The sequence below is a fragment of the Fringilla coelebs genome (assembly GCF_963513975.1).
Source record: "Fringilla coelebs genome assembly, chromosome: 33".
Taxonomy (NCBI): domain Eukaryota; kingdom Metazoa; phylum Chordata; class Aves; order Passeriformes; family Fringillidae; genus Fringilla; species Fringilla coelebs.
The window spans coordinates 1,675,020-1,687,680 of record NC_140059.1 but is presented as its reverse complement, the minus strand read 5'-3'; the positions used below and the strand labels follow the sequence as shown (position 1 = coordinate 1,687,680).

Genomic DNA, 12,661 nt, shown 5'->3' with positions numbered 1-12,661 from the left:
CACTATCCCTGCTATTAGCATGGCTCCACCCACCCCGCTGCATGCCACATCCCAGATCCTCATTTGCATACCCCCGCCCATGGATTACGCATGTATTCACGCTTATTTGCATGGCACCGCCCCAAATAAGCTCTCATTTGCATCAAACCGGGATATCATCTGATTTGCATGAAGCCCTTAATGATCTAGCCTCTCATTTGCATAAGCACGCTTATTATGAAGGTGAAAGTCCCGCCCTCTTCTCTGGCCCCGCCCCCAAACTCAGCCATTTATTCCTCACGAGCGCGGTTTCGTTTAGGCCACGCCCACCCTCATCTCTACTAGCCCCGCCCCTTTTGTGGGCGGACGTTGTGAGATACTCCTCCTTCCGGAAGGCGTGGCCAGCGCAGTTCCCGCCTTCCTTTCCGGAAGTGACGTCACAGCCGTCGCCGCTCTACCCGGAAGTGCCGCCGCAGGTGAGCGCGCGCCGCGCGGTGGGGGCGGGGCCGGGCGGTCCCGGGGGGGTCCCGGGGGGTCCCGGAGCCCCCCCCGCCCCTCCCCCATCCCGGGGGTCCCTGAGCGCCCCCCCCGTGTCCCCCCAGCCCCGCCATGTCGCGCGCCACCAAGCGGAAGCACGTGGTGAGGGAGCTGCTGGAGGAGCGCGTGCAGCCCGCGGAGGGACAGAGCGTGGTCAGGGTGAGGGGACAGACGGACAGCGGGGGGACAGACGGACAGCGGGGGGACAGCGGGACAGCGGGGGGACAGACGGACAGCGGGGGGACAGCGGGACAGCGGGGGGACAGACGGACAGCGGGGGGACAGCGGGGACAGCGGGGGGACAGAGGGACAGCGGGGGGACAGCGGGGACAGCGGGGGGACAGCGGGGGGACAGGGGACAGCGAGGGGACAGCGGGGACAGCGGGGGGACAGAGGGACAGCGGGACAGCGGGGGGACAGGGGGACAGCGGGGGGACAGCGGGGGCACAGAGGGACAGCGGGGGGACAGGGGGACAGCGGGGGGACAGAGGGACAGCGGGGGGACAGAGGGACAGCGGGACAGAGGGACAGCGGGGGGACGGGGGGACAGCGGGGACGGGGGGACAGCGGGGGGACAGAGGGACAGCAGGGGGACAGAGGGACAGCAGGGGGACAGAGGGACGGCGGGGGGGACAGAGGGACAGCAGGGGGACAGAGGGACAGCAGGGGGACAGCGGGGGGACAGACGGACAACGGGGGGACATGGAGGATTGGGGACAGCGGCAGGATTGGGGGGACATTGGGAGGGACATGGGGGGATTGGGGACATTGGGGACACTGCAGGGACACGGTGGGGACAGAGAGGGGACAGGGCAGGGGGATGTGGGGACATTGGGGGGACATTGCAGGGACAAAGCTCTGGGCCGGGGGGACACAGAAGGGACAGCCGGACATGGGGACAGGGGTGACAAGGGGACTTGGGGGTGACACTGAATGGACAGAGGGGACCCTGAGGGGACAGCGCGCCCGGCCGTGTCCCCCAGGTGTTGGGGACACCGGGGAACAACCTGCACGAGGTGGAGACGGCGGAGGGGACGCGGTTCCTGGCCAGCATGCCCCCGCGCTTCCGGCGGCACATCTGGATCAAGAGAGGTGACACTGCCACCACCATTGTCACCCTGTCACTGTGCCACTGTCACCTTGTCATTGTCACTGTATGATTGTCACCTTGTCACTGTCACCATGTCACTGCCACCCTCATTGTCACTGTGTGATTGTCACCCTGTCACTGCGCCCGCGCTTCTGGCGGCACACCTGGATCAAGAGAGGTGACACTGCCACCATCATTGTCACCCTGTCACTGCCACTGTGTGATTGCCACCCTGTCATTGTCACCGTGTCACTGTGTCACTGTCACATCGTCACTGTGTGATTGTCACCTTGTCATTGTCACCCTGTCACTGTCACTGCGCTTCGAGCGGCACACCTGGATCAAGAGAGGTGACACTGCCACCCTCTCACTGTCCCTGTGTCACTGTCCCTGTGTCATTGTCACTGTGTGATTGTCACTGTGTGATTGTCACTGTGTCACTGTGCCACTGTCACCTTGTCATTGTCACTGTGTGATTGTCACCCTGTCATTGTCACTCTGCCACTGCCACCCTCATTGCCATCCTCTCACTGTCCCTGTGTCATTGTCACTGTGTCAATGTCACTGTGTGACTGTCACCCTGTCGCTGCCACCCTCATTGTCACCCTGTCATTGTTCTGTGTCACCCTGGCACTGCCACCGAGGTATTGTCACTGCGCCGTTGTCACCGTGCTATTGTCACCAGGGCACTGGGCGGTGCCACCAGGTCACTGCCTCCCTGTCATTGTCACCCTGGCGCTGCCACCCTGCCCTCCCCCACTGTCCCCGGGCCACCCCCTCCCCAGCCCGGGCACTGTCCCTGTGTCCCCCTGTCTGTCTGTCTGTCCCCAGGTGATTTCCTGCTGTCCCCTCAGTGTCTGTCTGTCTGTCCCCAGGTGATTTCCTGCTGTCCCCTCAGTGTCAGTCTGTCTGTCTGTCTGTCTGTCCCCAGGTGATTCCCTGCTGTCCCCTCAGTGTCTGTCTGTCTGTCTGTCCCCAGGTGATTTCCTGCTGTCCCCTCAGTGTCAGTCTGTCTGTCTGTCTGTCTGTCCCCAGGTGATTTCCTGCTGTCCCCTCAGTGTCTGTCTGTCTGTCCCCAGGTGATTTCCTGCTGTCCCCTCAGTGTCTGTCTGTCTGTCTGTCCCCAGGTGATTTCCTGCTGTCCCCTCAGTGTCTGTCTGTCTGTCCCCAGGTGATTTCCTGCTGTCCCCTCAGAGTCTGTCTGTCTGTCCCCAGGTGATTTCCCGCTGTCCCCTCAGTGTCTGTCTGTCTGTCCCCAGGTGATTCCCTGCTGTCCCCTCAGTGTCTGTCTGTCTGTCTGTCTGTCTGTCCCCAGGTGATTTCCTGCTGTCCCCTCAGTGTCTGTCTGTCCCCAGGTGATTTCCTGCTGTCCCCTCAGTGTCTGTCTGTCTGTCCATCCCCAGGTGATTTCCTGCTGTCCCCTCAGTGTCTGTCTGTCTGTCCCCAGGTGATTTCCTGCTGTCCCCTCAGTGTCTGTCTGTCTGTCCCCAGGTGATTTCCTGCTGTCCCCTCAGTGTCTGTCTGTCCGTCCCCGGCTGATTTCCTGCTGTCCCCTCAGTGTCTGTCTGTCTGTCTGTCTGTCCCCAGGTGATTTCCTGCTGTCCCCTCAGTGTCTGTCTGTCCCCAGGTGATTTCCTGCTGTCCCCTCAGTGTCTGTCTGTCTGTCCCCAGGTGATTTCCTGCTGTCCCCTCAGTGTCAGTCTGTCTGTCTGTCTGTCCCCAGGTGATTTCCTGCTGTCCCCTCAGTGTCAGTCTGTCTGTCTGTCTGTCCCCAGGTGATTTCCTGCTGTCCCCTCAGTGTCTGTCTGTCTGTCCCCAGGTGATTTCCTGCTGTCCCCTCAGTGTCAGTCTGTCTGTCTGTCTGTCCCCAGGTGATTTCCTGCTGTCCCCTCAGTGTCTGTCTGTCTGTCCCCAGGTGATTTCCTGCTGTCCCCTCAGTGTCTGTCTGTCTGTCCCCAGGTGATTTCCTGCTGTCCCCTCAGTGTCAGTCTGTCTGTCTGTCTGTCCCCAGGTGATTTCCTGCTGTCCCCTCAGTGTCAGTCTGTCTGTCTGTCTGTCTGTCTGTCCCCAGGTGATTTCCTGCTGGTCGATCCCATCCTGGAGGGCTCCAAGGTCAAGGCTGAAATTTCCCTGGTGCTGCTCCCGCCCCACGTGCGCTCCCTGCAGCGCCAGGGGCTCTGGTACGGCCCCAAACACCCCAAAAAGAACCCAAAATACCCCAAAATATCCCCCAAACCCCCAAAATATCCCCCAAACCCCAAAATACCCAAAAAAACACCCAAAACACCCCCCAAAACCCCAAAAATATCCCCAAAATAACACAAATTACCCCCCCAAACCCAAAGTACCCCAAGATATCCCCCCAAAACTCAAAATACCCACCCAAAATACCCCAAAACTCCCGAAATACCTCCAAACCCAAAATACCCCCGAAATACTCCCCAAAATACCCAAAAAATACCCCCAAACCCCTGAAAATACCCCAAAAATAGCACAGAATACCCCAAAAATACCCCCAAACCCCCAAAGATACCCCAAAAATACCCCCCAAAATTCCCAAAACTCCCAAAATACCCCCCAAATCCAAAATACCCCCAAATACCCTCCAACCCCCCCAAAATACCCCCCAAATCCAAAATACCCCCAAATACCCTACAAAACCCAAAAAAACCACCCCAAAACAACCCAAAATATCCCCCAAAATAACCCCAAAACCCCAAAATACCCCTCAAAACCCCCAAAATAACCCCAAAACTTCAAAATATCCCCAAAATATCCCCAAAATAACCCCCCAAACTGCCATAGGATCCCAAAAATCCCCCCAAAAATCCCCCAAAACCCACACAAAATACAACCCTAAAATATCCCAAAAGACTCAAAAATACCCAAAGCCCCAAAAAACCCCAAATTCCCCCAAAACTCCCCAAAATTCCCCCAAATCCTCCCATAAATGCCCCAAAATCCCCCAAAACTTTCTTGAATATCCCAAAAGATCCGAAAATTCCCCAAAATTCCCCCAGGCCCGAGGCCTTCGCGCCCCTGGAGAGGAAAAACCCTCAGGAGGGGTGAGTTAATTAGGGGGAATTAATTAATTAATTGGGGAGTGGTAATGGGGATGTTAATTGGGATTTTTGGTTTGATTTAATTTGAATTTGATCATTGGGGATTAATTACTTTGGGATAATTAAATTGGGGGGCACGAATGGGGATCTTAATTAATTTGGGATAATGAAGATGTTAATTGGGGGGCACTAATGGGATCTTGATTAATTTGGGATAATGAAGATGTTAATTGGGGGGCACTAATGGGATCTTAATTAATTTGGGATAATGAAGATGTTAATTGGGGGGCAATAATTAACATCAATTGGGGTTCATTAATGAGGACAATAACGGGACCTTAATTGGGGGGTAAGAATGGGGGATTAATTAGGGGGGGTGATAATTAGCGGGGTTAATTGGGAGGGTGATAATTAGCGGGGTTAATTGGGAGGGTTAATTAGGGGGGGTTAATTGGGAATCATTAATGGGGACAATTATGGGGGGTGATCAGAATTGGGGGAGGTTAAAGGGGTCAAGGGGACAGTTGGGGACATGGTGGCACTTTGGGGACATGGTGGCACTTCGGGGACACGGTGTCATCCTTGGGGACATGGTGACACTTTTGGGGACACAGTGGCACTTTGGGGGACATGGTGTCACCCTTGGGGACACGGTGACACTTTTGGGGACACGGTGGCACCTTGGGGACATGGTGGCACTTCGGGGACACGGTGTCACCCTTGGGGACATGGTGGCACTTTCGGGACACAGTGGCACTTTGGGGACACGGTGTCACGCTTGGGGACATGGTGACACTTTTGGGGACACGGTGGCACTTTGGGGACACCGTGACCCCCCCGTGTCACCCCCCCAGTGACGAGCAGGGGCTCTTTGTCAACACCAACCGGGGGGGGACCCCTGGGGACACCGGGGACAGCTCTGGGGACAGCGAGGAGGACACGGGGGACAGCGATGGGGACAGCCAGGAGGACACCGGGGACAGCGAGGACAGCGCTGGGGACAACGAGGACACCAAGGACAGCGCTGGGGACACCGGGGCCAGCTCGGAGCACGGCAGCTGGGGACACACGGGGGACACAGAGGACACGAGTGACACTGGGGACAGGGACAGGGGGGACAGGGGGGACACGGGGCGGGGGGGGGACGCTCCCCAATAAAGGACGCTGGTGGCACTGGGGTGGCTCTGTGTGTCCCCTCCCCCCCTCCCAGTGACACGCGGTGACACAAAGTGACTCCCGGAGGCCTTTATTGTCCCCAGGGGGGCGGAGGGGGACAGGGGTGTCCCCGGGGTGTCCCCAAGGTGTCCCCGGGGTTCCAAGGGTGTCCCTGAAGAGTCCCAAAAATGTCGCCAGGGTGTCCAACAATGTCCCCGAGGTGTCCCCAGGTGTCCCCTCACTTGGTGATCGTGTTCCTGGAAGGAAAAGGGGCGGGGTGGGTGTCAGTGTCCCAGTACCTCCCAATCCCTCCCAGTTTATCCCAGTTCCATCCCAGTGCCTCCCAGTCCATGCCAGTTTGATCCCAGTCCCTCCCAGTCCCATCCCAGTTCTCTCCCAGTCCCCCCAGTGCCCCCCAGCCCCATCCCAGTCCCTCCCAGTTTATTCCTCTCCATCCCAGTTCCCCTCCCAGTCCCATCTCAGTCCCTCCCAGTCTCCCCCAGTCCATCCCAGTCTCATCCCAGTCCCTCCCAGTTCCCATCCCACTCCCCCCAGTCCATCCCAGTCCCCCCCCAGTCCCTCCTGGTCCCTCCCACTCCATCCCAGTCCCTCCCACTGCATCCCAGTCCCCCCCAATCCCATCCCACTCTCATCCCAGTCCATCCCAGTCCCTCCCAATCCCCTCCAGTCCCATCCCAGTTCTCTCCCAGTCCCCCCAGTGCCCCCCAGTGCCTCCCAATTCCTCCCAGTTCCCCCCCAGTCCCTCCCAATCCCCCCCAGTCCCATCCCAGTTCTCTCCCAATACCCCCAGTGCCCCCCAGCCCCATCCCAGTCCCTCCCAGTCCCCCCCAATCCATCTCAGCCCCATCCCAGTTCTCTCCCAGTCCCCCCCAGTCCATCCCAGTCCCCCCCAGCCCCATCCCAGTTCCATCCCAGTCCCTCCCAGCCCCATCCCAGTCCCATCCCAGTCCCCCCCAGTCCCCCCAGTGCCCCCCAGCCCCATCCCAGTCCCCCCCAGTCCCTCCCAGTTTATTCCTCTCCATCCCAGTCCATCCCAGTCCTCCCAGTCCCCCCCCAGTCCATCCCAGTCCATCTCAGCCCCATCCCAGTCCCTCCCAATCCCTCCCAGTTCCCCCCCAGTCCCTCCCAATCCCCTCCAGTCCCATCCCAGTTCTCTCCCAGTCCCTCTAGTGCCCCCCAGCCCCATCCCAGTCCCTCCCAGTGCTCCCAGTTGGGCGCTCACGCGTTCATGCTCTTGCCGGAGCCGCTCAGGACGATGTACGGCGTCTTCTGCGCCCGCTGCTTCTCCTGCAGCAGCGCCACCGTGCCCAGGGGGGTGTCACTGGAGCTCATCTTCTTCAGCAGCTGCGCCCCAAAAATCAGGGGGGGACCCCCAAATCAGAGGGACCCCAAAAACCCCGAGAACGACCCCAAAAAAACCCCGGAGAATTCCCCAAATCCCAAAGGAAACCCCCCCGGGGTTTGGGGGCTGCCGTCGCCGGGGTGACACTGAGGGGACACTGAGGGGACACTGAGGGGACATTGGGGCTCCCCTTCTTTGGGGGCTGCACCCCATAATCAGAGGGGGACCCCAAAATCAGGGAGACCCCAAAAAGTCTGGGAATTCCCCAAAAAAATCCAGGGGAAAAAACCCCAAAATCCCAAGGGAATTCCCCCCGATCCCTTTGCTGGGGTATTGGAGACCCCAAAACCACGGGGAGACCCCAAAACCACGGGGAGACCCCAAAACCATGGGGAGACCCCAAAACCACGGAGAGACCCCAAAACCACGGGGAGACCCCAAAATTGGGGCTGGAGGTGCCCAAATTGGGCTGGAATTCTCCAGTGGAGCTGGGGGGGGGACCCCAAAATGTTCCATGGGACCCCAAAAGGCTCCATGGAACCCCAAAATCAGGCTGGAGGATCCCAAAATTTGGGCCAACGACCTCAAAATTATCCTGGGAACCCCAAAATTGGAGTGGAGACCCCAAAATTGGAGTGGAGACCCCAAAAATGGAGTGAAGACCCCAAAATTGGAGTGGAGACCCCAAAATTGGAGTGGAGACCCCAATGGCAGCATGGGGGGGTCCCAAAAATCCCCTAAAAATCTGCCCAAAAAAGCCCCAAATCCCCCCCAAAAAGCCCCAAATCCCCCCCAAAATCCCCAAATCCCCCCCAAAATGTCCCAGATCCCCCCAAAATCTCCCAAATTCCCCCCAAATCCCCCCCAAATCCCCCTCACCGCCTCCTCATCCAACTTCTTCATCCTCCTCTCCGTCTTCATCTTCCCCGAGCCCTTCCCGTGGAAACGATGGGAGAGCTGCCGGAAGGCCTGGGGACAGCAGGGGACATTGGGGACACTGGGGACAGCAGGGACAGTGGGGACAGCAGGGGGACATTGGGGACAGCAGGGACAGTGGGGGGACATTGGGGACAGCAGGGGGACATTGGGGAAACTGAGGGGACAGGGGGGACATTGGGGACAGTGGGGACAGCAGGGGGACATTGGGGACAGCGGGAGGACATTGGGGACACCAAGGGGACACTGGGGACAGCGGGGGGACATTGGGGACAGCGGGGACAGCAGGGGGACATCAGGTACAGGAGGGGGACATTGGGGACAGCGCAGATACACTGGGGACAGTGGGGGGACAGCGGGGACACTGGGGACAGCAGGGGGACATTGGGGACAGCAGGGGGACATTGGGGACATCAAGGACAGCGGGGACAGCAGGGGGACATTGGGGACACTGGGGACAACAGGGGGACATTGGGGACACTGGGGGAACATTGGGGACACTGGGGGGATATTGGGGACAGCAGGGGGACATTGGGGGCCTGGGGACATCAGGGGGACACTGGAGGGGGTTTGGGGTCACCAGGGGTGTGCGGGAGACTTTGGGGTAACTCGGGAGGGTTTGGGGACATTTTGGGGACAGTAGGGGACACCGTGGGGGGTTTGGGGACACCATGGGGGGTTGAGGACACCGTGGGGGTTTTGGGGACACCATGGGGTGTTTGGGACACCGTGGAGGGTTTGGGGACACCGTGGGGGTGTTGGGGACACTGTGGGAGGGTTGCAGACACCGTGGGGAAGCTGGGGACACCGTGGGGGGAGTTGGGGACACCGTGGGGGGTTTGGGGACACCGTGGGAAGGTTGGGGACACGCCACCTCTTTGGGGGTGAGCTTGCGGCCGGTCTCGTCCACGTACTCGATCTTGACGTCGGGCCTGTAGCCGTCCTTCTCCTTGAAATCCTGCGTGAAACCCCGGAACTCCTCCCGGCGGCTGTACTTGTCATCGATGGCCCTGGGGACACATTGGGGACACATTGGGGACATTGGGGACACACTGGGAACTCCTCCCGGTGCTGTACTTGTCATCGATGGCCCTGGGGACATGGGGACACAATGGGGACATTGGGGACACACTGGGGACATCATTGGGGACAGCATTGGGAACTCCTCCCGGCGGCTGTACTTGTCATCGATGGCCCTGGGGACACATTGGGGACATTGGGGACACCACTGGGGACATTGGGGACACCCTTGGGAACTCCTCCCGGCGGCTGTACTTGTCATCGATGGCCCTGGGGACACATTGGGGACACATTGGGGACATTGGGGACACACTGGGGACATCATTGGGGACACCACTGGGAACTCCTCCCGGCGGTTGTACTTGTCATTGATGGCCCTGGGGACACATTGGGGACATTGGGGACACATTGGGGACATTGGGGACACATTGGGGACACCATTGGGGACACCATTGGGGACACCACTGGGAACTCCTCCCGGTGCTGTACTTGTCATCGATGGCCCTGGGGACATGGGGACACATTGGGGACACATTGGGGATATTGGGGACACACTGGGGACATTGGGGACACCACTGGGAACTCCTCCTGGCGGCTGTACTTGTCATCGATGGCCCTGAGGACATTTGGGGACACATTAGGGACAGCATTGAGGACATTGGGACACATTTGGGACACTGGGGACAGCACTGGGGACATTGGGGACACCACTGGGAACTCCTCCCGGCGGCTGTACTTGTCATCGATGGCCCTGGGGACATGGGGACACATTGGGGACATTGGGAGGCTGCAGGTGACAGAGGAGGCAAAACAAGGGATGATGCAGGTAATACACAGGTGACAGTGGGGACACTGAGGTGACATTGGGGACAGTGAGGTGACACAGGTGACAGTGGGGACAGTGAGGTGACACTGAGGTGATACTGAGGTGACACTGGGGACACTGAGGTGACACAGGTGACACTCACATCTTGTCCTCGATGCAGTACACGGCCAAGGGCAGGGACAGGGGGGGTGATGGAGGTTTGTGGGGGTGACACAGGTGACACTGAGGTGACATTGGGGACACTGAGGTGACAGTGGTGACACTGAGGTGACATGTGTGACACTCACATCTTGTCCTCGATGCAGTACACGGCCGAGGGCAGGGACAGGGGGGGTGATGGAGGTTTGTGGGGGTGACACTGAGGGGACACTGAGGTGACACTGGGGACACTGAGGTGACACAGGTGACACTCACATCTTGTCCTCGATGCAGTACACGGCCGAGGGCAGGGACAGGGGGGGTGATGGAGGTTTGTGGGGGTGACACTGAGGTGACACTGAGGTGACACTGAGGTGACATTGGGGACACTGAGGTGACACTGAGGTGACACAGGTGACACTCACATCTTGTCCTCGATGCAGTACACGGCCGAGGGCAGGGATTTGTTCGGGGCCTTCACTCGCGCCACTTTCTGCACCGTGGTCTCCAACAGCCCTGGGGACAGGAGGGGACACCGGGGGGACCTGAGACCCCATAGGGATCCCCCAAAACCCCACAGGGACCCCCAAACCCCCAGAATGACCCCCAACCCCCCATACAAACCCTAAACCCCACATAAAAACCTCAAATCCCTCAAAATCCCCTCAAACAGACCCCAAAACCCCCAGAATGACCCCAAAACCCCTCAAAACCTCCTCAAACAGACCCCAAAACCCCCAGATTGATCCCAAATCCCTCAAAATCCCCCCACATACAGATCCCAAACCCCCATCGTGACCCTAAAGCCCCCAAACGCCCCCAATGCAGACCCTAAATCCCACAAAAAGGATCCCAACCCCCTCCAACAGACCCCAAAATGACCCCAAAATCCCCAAACCTTAAATCCCTCACAAAGGATCCCAAACCCCCCATACGGACCCTAAACCCCACAAAAAAGATCCCAAAGACCCCAAATAATGACCCCAAATCCCCCTCAAACAGACCCCAAACCCTCCCAGAATGATCCCAAACCCCCCCATACAAACCCTAAATCTCTCAAAAATATCCCAAACCCCCCCATAATCATCCCAATTCCACTTTTAAGGACTCCAAACCCCCCAAAAAAATCCCAAAACCCCAGAGCCCCCTAAACCCCCTTAAGTACCCCAAACTCCCACAGGGATTTCCCTAACAGACCCCAAACCTCTCTGAGGGACTCCAAAACCCCATAAGGACCCCAAACCCCTCCAAACCTCCTCAAACAGACCCCAAACCCCACTGAGGGACCCCAAAAACCCCCAAATTTCCCCCAAATCCTGCTGTAAAAACCCCAAACTCCCCCCCAGATCCCCCCAACAGACCCCAAACCTCACTGAGGGACCCCAAAACCCCTCAAAACCTCCTCAAGCAGACCCTAAACTCCACTGAGGGACCCCAAAAACCCCCAAATTTCCCCCAAATCCCGCTGTAAAAACCCCAAACTCCCCCCCATATCCCCCCAACAGACCCCAAACCCCAACTGAGGGACCCCAAAAACCCCCAAATTTCCCCCAAATCCTGCTATAAGAACCCCAAACTCCCCCCCAGATCCCCCCAACAGACCCCAAATCTCACTGAGGGACCCCAAAACCCCTCAAAACCTCCTCAAGCAGACCCTAAACTCCACTGAGGGACCCCAAAACCCCCAGATTTTCCCCAAATTCTGCTGTAAGAACCCCAAACTCCCCCCCAGATTCCCCCAACAGACCCCAAACCCCAATGAGGGACCCCAAAAACCCCAAATTTCCCCCAAATCCTGCTGTAAGAACCCCAAACTCCCCCCCAGATCCCTCCAACAGACCCCAAACCCCAATGAGGGACCCCAAAAACCCCCAAATCCTGCTATAAGAACCCCAAACTCCCCCAAGGATCCCCCAACAGACCCCAAACCCCAATGAGGGACCCCAAATCCCCCCAAATTTCCCCCAAATCCCACTGTAAAACCCCAAACTCCCCCAAGGATCCCCCAACAAACCCCAAACCTCACTTAGGGACCCCATAAAACCCCAAATTTCCCCCAAATCCCGCTGTAAAAACCCCAAACTCCCTAGGATCCCCCAAGAGACCCCAAACCCCAATGAGGGACCCCAAAAACCCCCAAATTTCCCCCAAATCCCGCTGTAAGAACCCCAAACTCCCCCCCCATATCCCCCCAACAGACCCCAAACCCCAATGAGGGACCCCAAAATCCCCCATATTTCCCCCAAATCCTGCTGTAAAAACCCCAAACTCCTCCCCAGATCCCCCCAACAGACCCCAAACCCCAATGAGGGACCCCAAAAAACCCCAAATTTCCCCCAAATCCCGCTGTAAAAACCCCAAACTCCCTAGGATCCCCCAACAGACCCCAAACCCCACTGAGGGACCCCAAAACCCCTCAAAACCTCCTCAAACAGATCCCAACCCCCCTATAAAAACCCCAAACCCCTCAAAACCTCCTCAAACAGACCCCAAACCTCACTGAGGGACCCCAAAAAACCCCATATTTCCCCCAAATCCCGCTGTAAAACCCCAAA

At 58.3% G+C, this 12,661-nt stretch overlaps 2 protein-coding genes across 2 annotated transcripts in view; one reads left to right on the top strand and one right to left on the bottom strand.

The window, feature by feature from the left end:
* Positions 1–407: 407 nt before the first annotated feature.
* On the top strand, positions 408–5,826 carry EIF1AD (eukaryotic translation initiation factor 1A domain containing; the record flags this gene model as incomplete). The annotated part of the gene is made up of 6 exons (XM_084224044.1): positions 408–455; positions 582–675; positions 1,500–1,608; positions 3,678–3,786; positions 4,627–4,671; positions 5,523–5,826. Exons 2-6 carry the CDS (start codon positions 589–591, stop codon positions 5,824–5,826), a joined length of 654 nt encoding a protein of 217 aa, XP_084080170.1. The 5' UTR covers positions 408–455; positions 582–588.
* Positions 5,827–5,898: 72 nt separating this feature from the next.
* Positions 5,899–12,661, bottom strand: part of SART1 (spliceosome associated factor 1, recruiter of U4/U6.U5 tri-snRNP) — a 15,603-nt gene continuing 8,840 nt past the window's right edge. The window contains exons 10-15 of the mRNA XM_084224043.1: positions 12,550–12,553; positions 10,532–10,622; positions 8,997–9,132; positions 8,066–8,155; positions 7,067–7,188; positions 5,899–6,080 (exon numbers count right to left, since the gene is read on the bottom strand). Coding sequence (XP_084080169.1) covers positions 6,062–6,080; positions 7,067–7,188; positions 8,066–8,155; positions 8,997–9,132; positions 10,532–10,622; positions 12,550–12,553 — 462 coding nt within the window. The 3' untranslated portion in view covers positions 5,899–6,061. The remainder of the gene's footprint in view (positions 6,081–7,066; positions 7,189–8,065; positions 8,156–8,996; positions 9,133–10,531; positions 10,623–12,549; positions 12,554–12,661) is intronic.